Source organism: Phyllosticta capitalensis (genome assembly GCF_038381095.1).
Source record: "Phyllosticta capitalensis strain CBS 128856 chromosome Unknown BKA78scaffold_7, whole genome shotgun sequence".
Taxonomy (NCBI): domain Eukaryota; kingdom Fungi; phylum Ascomycota; class Dothideomycetes; order Botryosphaeriales; family Phyllostictaceae; genus Phyllosticta; species Phyllosticta capitalensis.
In genome coordinates, this window is record NW_027117445.1 from 993,062 (window position 1) to 999,608 (window position 6,547).

Consider the following 6,547-nt stretch of genomic DNA (forward strand, 5'->3'; position numbering starts at 1 on the left):
CCAGCGCAAGCTTCCCCATCATCGACCCCACACCTCGTTGCTGCCGCATTGTACAAATCCTCAAAAAACTACCGTGAATCCCTGAAAATATGCAGCCATTCGCTGGCCTCAATTGCATATTTATTCCCAAATGGCGACAAGAGCCGCCGCCGCTTCTTCTTTCAAAATCAATGAAGAGAAAACTCCACCTGCGCCGAGTCCTTATGCTTTTTTCAATGGACGTACGTGACGATTATCAAGCTTCCGCTGCTGAAGAGATGATGCAAAATATCCAGTCAGAATGAGCGTCTGACTTTTGTATATTCATGTCGACGTTTTCCCTCATCGCACTGATATGGGTGTGCCTTCAACCCTGGTCGGGGCTGAGCAAATGCTTGAACTTTTCAATCTAAAGGAGTTGTCAGTGCCATGCCATCCTCGTGAGTTAAGTTGCGATTCACGCACCTTGGTCGAGAGGTACTTTTCCACCTCTTCGCTGCCTTTCTGGCCCGCCTTCCACGCCAAAGGCACCATGGCCACGCGCTCCTTGACCACGACCTCGCGGTTGGGCCCCTCTATGGCGCGCACCTTGTCCGGGTTGTTGGTAAGCAGACGGATACCTTGCTGTCCGCCCAGGCCCAGGTCCACAAGCATCGCAGTCGCCAGGCCGTAGCTCCGCGCGTCGGCCGGATGCCGCAGCAACAAGTTCGCTTCATACGTGTCGTTGCCCAAATCTTGCAGGTTGTATGCCTTCAGCTTTTCGGCCAGACCAATGCCGCGACCCTCCTGGCGCAAGTATACAATAACGCCGCCGCCGCTCTCGGGCAGCGACATGAGGCGCGCAGCTTCATCCAGCTGCTCGCCACAGTCGCACCGCGCGCTCCACACCGTCTCGCCCGTGTAGCACTCTGAATGTATGCGCACGAGCGGCGATACCTCTTCGGACGATTGTTGGTGTTCCGAAGCCGCGGCAGCTCCCGCAGCAGCCGCAACGCCCTCCTCCCGCTTGATCTGCTCAATGCGACTGCTGGTCCGGCCCGGGTAGAGACGGCCAACGTAGGCGCCGCGGATCATGCGATCGCGCTCGCTTTCGCCGGGCCGCGGCGCATCCAGCGACCGCGACCGGATGCGGTTCCCAAAGACGATTGCCAGGTGTTCTTTTGAGTCCAAATCGTTGTGGTAGACGTGCAGAAACATTTCTTGGCCCGTTGTCGTCGGTATGCGGGCTCGCACAATGCATTCGACGTGCGGCAACTTTTCAACCAGCTTCGGCTTTTCGGAGGCCGCCCCGCCACTACGGCCTTCGGTCCTGTCTTCGACTGGAACGGATTGTCCTCCGCGTTCAACGGTGGGAAACAGGCGGCCTGGTGTCGCTGGCGGAGTGAAGGCGGGCGAGATGATGGAGGGCAGTTGGGAACTTTGTTCGCCATGGCGGATTTCGGGCGTCGAGGTGGATGAGTTGAGCGTGTACAACTCGTCCGAGTCAAGTCGCAACTCTGAAATGTTGCGAGTAGGCGGCTGCGGGCGCTCGGGAAAGCCTCGCGGCGTGGCTTGGTCTGGAGTAAAGGCGGGAGAAGCGTGTGCCGGCAAGTCTTGCGACATTGTGGTGGAGAGTGGTGGGGGTGGTGATTGTGGAGGAGGTCAAGGAATGGGCGGTCTCAACGATTGTCGGGTCAATGGAGGACAAGAAGGAGGAGACGGGAGGGGTCAATGGAGAATATGTACATGATGTGGAGAGGAAGAAGGAGTCGAGTCGGAAGTGGGTGTGACTGCTGACGCGATCAAGCGGCGGTCCGAGTAGTCCATGGGAGACCTCGGCGGGACGAGGGCCACGCTCTCGCAACGTCGCTCTGTAAGCAGCCGTCATCCGCTGCCGGACAGACGTGCTTGGCTTGCTTTCCACACCCTTCCAGATCCGACATTTTTTTCCTCCCTTTATCGCAACCCATGCTCAGCCCTACGTCCAGGTACCGAGACGCCCACAGGCGCCGTGAGCAGCCTCTCCCATCGTCACCATCAGCATTAGGGGTCCTTTTGCTCAGGAGCCGTCGTCGCTTATGCGCAGCGCGTCGTCTAGTACCCATCTGACCACGAGCAGGCGGGTAGGATCAGCACTTGTCCAAAACCGCGTGCGTTTCATTCGTCACACAGCAGGCTGTGATTGCATTGACGTTGCGCGTCGTTACTCGATCAATGGCTTCGACAATGCATCCAAGTGGCAACTTTGACGATCAAAGAATGGGACACCGACAGAGGGACGAATGTTGAGAAAAATGCATTGGACAGATTGCTCATACCAAATCTAGCACAGGTGATGCTGGAAAGACAGGAAAACGTGGGCTAGGAGAATCCTGAGACCAAAAGCAGTATAGAGGAAATGGATGCAAGAGCTGTATGCACAAGGATCAAAGACATCTCAATGCGTCTGTGCCCATTCGCGATACCACTCCAAGCACTCAGCATTGGCGACCGACGCCGATGTCTTGACATTCAGTCCGCATAGAATCTGCTTGACGGCGCCCTCAACCCTAGCAAAGTCGGTCAGATCGATTTCCAGATTGAGGAAGAGAATACTCACTTTTTCCCGTTTGTCGTCACTGGAATCTCCACGCACGAATCCACGACACCAGGGACATGCCTGGCGCTCAACTCCTTCCGAATCGTCGCCTTGATCGCGTCGACCAAGTCCTGTGTAAACGGCTTGCCCTCAGCCATCTTGAGAAACAACACCACCGTCTCATCGAGGTCCTGCTCGCGCCTCTGGCCAACGCAGAGCGCGTCAGAAACATCGGCGCCAAAGTGCGCCAGGACGACGTTATAGATCTCTGCGCTGCCAAAACGGACGCCGGCCGGCTTGAGGATGCCATCGCTGCGGCCCAGCATGACCAGCCCGCCCGTGGCCGGGTTGAAGCGCACAAAGTCGCCGTGGTGCCAGACGGGCTGTTGGCTGCCCGGCGCGCAGAATTTGTCAAAGTAGCTGCTGCGGTACTTTTGCTCGCCCGTCGGTCCCCAGAAGCTGACGGGCTGGCAGGGGAACGGCTTGACGCAGACCAGATCGCCTGCCTCGCCGCTGTCTGTTACGTCGTGGCCTTGCCAGTCCCATGCGCGGATGGCCATGCCGAGTCCTGCTTGTTGGATTTCGCCGGCGTAGACTGGAGAGAGCGGGCTCGGCGCTCCGAATAATGAAATGATGTCCGTACCTCCTGTGATGCTGCCCAGATTTACGGGAGGAAATGCGGAATACACATAGGAGAAAGTAGAAGGCGCCAATGGAGAACCGGTGCTGTAGATTGCAGTCAGAGTCGAAAGCGAGAGGCTTGAGAGCGGCGAAAGCCCCTTTTGCTCCAGCACGGAGAGATATTTTGCCGAAGTGCCAAAATGCGTGATGCCGAGTTCTTCGATCAAACGTGGCATCGCGAGGTCGTCTGCCACCGAAGGTGTCGATTCGCTGGCTACTTCTGAAGGCGAAGAGGCAAGATGGCGGAAAGGCGAGCCATCGTAGAGGACAAGCGTCGCCCCGCTTGCCAGACCAGAAACCAACCAGTGCCACATCATCCAAGTGCAGGTTGTGAAGTAAAAAAGGCGGGAGTCTTTGCCGATGGAGCAATTGAGTATATGCTCTTTCTTGTGTTGGATCAGGGTTCCAATGGCGCCATGGACGATACATTTCGGTGCTCCGGTAGTGCCGCTGCTGTAGAGAATATAGACTGGGTGGTCGGGAGGCAGTTGAGTAAAAGCGAGTTCCGCTGGTGGAGAACCGTTCAGTGCTACGAAAGACGGATACTCGTACACTCCGGCGGTTGACTTGATTGATGACAGGTCTACCGCCACCCATGGTACAGTTGGCAAAAAAACAACACTTCGCAAACTTGGAAGAGCTTCAACAATCTCGCTCAACTTGGCCAACACGGGGTGACTCTTGCCATTGTAGTAAGACGCATTGTCCGAGAACAAGAGCACAGGCTCAATCTGGCGCAGGCGCTCCACCACGGCGTGGACACCCGTGTCAGGGGAAACAGCCGTCCATATGGCTCCCAGGGAGGTGGCAGCGAGCATGGCCACGAGGGCGTTGGTATGGTTAGCAACATAGCCAGCAACTCTGTCTCCCTCTTTCAAGCCAACTGCAATCATGCCGGCCTGGCACTCTTTGACGCGGTCACGAAGCTGCTGCCAAGTCACGTTTTCTCTTGCAATCTCCGTCGCTGCAATGACGGCCAGCCCATTCGGATCGACCTCGACACCAGCGGGAAAGAGCAAGTTCTCCGCAAAGTTGAGTTTGGCTCCTCGGAACCATGCTGGCCGGGGAAACATCCTCATCGTGTCCTCGACGACCTGGACTATAAATTAGCTCAAAAAGAATTTCTCAGACACGAATGAGAACAATCATGCAGCCCAATGATTGAATCAGGGATATTGGAATCGTGACAGACCTCGTGGTACGGCTGCGACACCCTAACACCGACATAATCCCAAACTTCAGTCCAAAACGCAGCAATATTTTCCGTGCTCCACTCGAGCAGCTCCTCGTACGATTGCATCTGAAATCCATTCTCCTTGTTCACCCGCTGCAAAAAGTCCCACAACCGTGTCGTTTCGGGATTCGGATGAGTCCACAGCTTGCTCGGTGTCGCTTCTGTGCCATGAGCTCCATTGGCGCCATTTTGCAGGGTTGACACCATCTCCAAAGGCCTTTGTGAGTTTTCCTTTTTCTCCTTTAGGGAGATGCGAAGAAATCAAAGAAAAAGAAAGATGATCATGGAGTGTCCTCCTCCCTTCACAGCCTTCGGATCCCCACAAAGCACGGATCCATTCCGCTCCGCCCCCCGGGGAACCAACTCTGGGTGCGGTCCGCTCGGCTATTCCTGCATTTCCCGATTTCCTAATTCCGACGACAGTTCCCGAAAAAACACCATCGTCTGCTTCATGCATTGCATTTTGAATTGATTTCTATGAGATACATCCTAGAGGGGGCTTTTGAAACCTTCCCGATCTTGCAGCAATTTGTGCTTGCCTTTTCAAGTGACTGACCCTCCCAATGCAGATTCGCAAGTGGTCTAAAATCAAGTCGGCCCTCCCAATGATGTTCAATAGACCATGTTCCGAGTCCTTTCGCAAGAAAACCGTAAAACTTCCCTTCAATCGTTCCACAATCTCTCCTCCGACTATCCACGCATTTCATACTCACGCTGTCTCCATCATCGCCTCCGGTCCTAAGCAGCACCACCACCACTCGCCCAACCGCCATCCCCTCGTTGCTTCGTTTTCGTCCAATCCGAGACGCATCTCTTCAATCACTCCCATCTCCTTCATCCACGCAAGACAAAGTTCAACCTCCCACTCGCCAATCGCCTCCTTGAACGCCCTTCTGATGCCCTGAGCACCGATTCCCGGGCGACCGAAGATGACGTGAAGCACGCCAGCCACGAACCTGCACCACCACTCGCGAATAGGCGCCAACTGGATGCTGTACCAAATTGGGATCCAGTCCTCAAAAGCAGAGCCTTGCGCAGGCAGTGGGAGCTTTTGCGGGAGTTCCGTCATTTCTTTGGCCTTGAGCAACGGGTTACCGTAGATGTAGCGCTCAGTAGGCACAATGTCAATGTCCCAGTGCGTTCTGGTGCGATCCATTTGCACAGTCTTGTAGTGGCCCTCCGTGAAACCGAACTTGGTCAGACGAGGGAACGGCGCACCGACGGTGTGATTGACCTCAGGGAGCCTGGGAACAAACTTGACGTGTCCGCTGTTCAAGAGATTGATGGTGGCCAAGACGACTCCGTCGTTGGCAGCACCGCGGACAGGATACGCTTCTGCGCCGTTCGAAAAGGCAGCGTCGAGCTCAGCCTTGAACCGCATTGCATCAATCAGATGCGGTGCCTGGAGTTGCCGTTCAAATACCTTGGTAAAGTTCTTGTCAATGGTGTACTGACGACCAGGTCTGTTGCCGCGGCCTTTGTGCTCGTTGCGGAACCATTTGCTCCCAATCAGATCATTGGTGGCCTTTTCAATGAGCTTATCATTAAGACGACACAGTATTTCCTTCGCGGCTGCTGCGTTGAACATATGGTTTGGTGCAACAATCGTGGCGCGCACCCAGCTCTTCGCTTTCCCAATCGCAGCTTCTGAGAAACCCTTGCGTTTTGGGTTTGGCATGGGGTCTTCAGGGACCGTAAGCGGGATGTAAAAGGAGTACTCGCTGTAAAGCTCCTTGCGCCTGGCTGCAAGCGTAGCCTCATTGAAGAGGGTTTCCTTTGGTGGGTCGACACGGTCCGTGATTTCCTCGATAATGAATCTCTCATCCAGCTCCTCGCGCGAAGCAGGCAGGTCAGAGTTTGGATCAATTTCTCTGGGAGGCTTGACTGATATGTTTTGCATGGCCCACTCGACAATGTATGGCCAATCATAGTCATGTGGCCGTTTGTAATTGAGTGAGGGGACGTCGCCGCATTCGTAGGCGAGCAAGAAGGCCTTTTGGAAGTCTTCGAAAAGCTTATCCATAACATGGGCACAGTGCATCCTCAGCCAGGTCCAACGATTGCGGAAAGCAGGGTAATCCCAACGCGGATGCTCC

The 6,547-nt window shown here is 55.2% G+C and overlaps 3 protein-coding genes across 3 annotated transcripts; all 3 read right to left on the reverse strand.

Moving 5' to 3' along the window:
• Positions 1–364: 364 nt before the first annotated feature.
• Positions 365–1,386, reverse strand: BKA78DRAFT_226292 (GTP cyclohydrolase II-domain-containing protein; the record flags this gene model as incomplete). Its single annotated transcript, XM_066883682.1, has 2 exons — positions 365–388; positions 445–1,386. Coding segments are annotated over 2 exons (966 nt in total), but the record flags the coding sequence as incomplete, so codon positions are not given.
• Positions 1,387–2,395: 1,009 nt separating this feature from the next.
• BKA78DRAFT_253134 (uncharacterized protein) lies at positions 2,396–4,658 on the reverse strand (the record flags this gene model as incomplete). Its single annotated transcript, XM_066884794.1, has 3 exons — positions 2,396–2,507; positions 2,558–4,311; positions 4,410–4,658. The coding sequence occupies 3 exons, from the start codon at positions 4,656–4,658 to the stop codon at positions 2,396–2,398; spliced, it is 2,115 nt and encodes a 704-aa protein (XP_066742623.1).
• Positions 4,659–4,893: 235 nt separating this feature from the next.
• On the reverse strand, positions 4,894–6,321 carry BKA78DRAFT_318686 (uncharacterized protein). Its single transcript, XM_066888802.1, has one exon. The coding sequence runs from the start codon at positions 6,127–6,129 to the stop codon at positions 5,161–5,163; it is 969 nt and encodes a 322-aa protein (XP_066742624.1). The 5' UTR covers positions 6,130–6,321; the 3' UTR covers positions 4,894–5,160.
• Positions 6,322–6,547: the final 226 nt, after the last annotated feature.

Coding starts and splice junctions, on each gene's coding strand:
- BKA78DRAFT_318686 (XM_066888802.1), bottom strand. CDS start 6,129: ATGCCAAACCCAAAACGCAAGGGTTTCTCAGAAGCTGCGATTGGGAAA.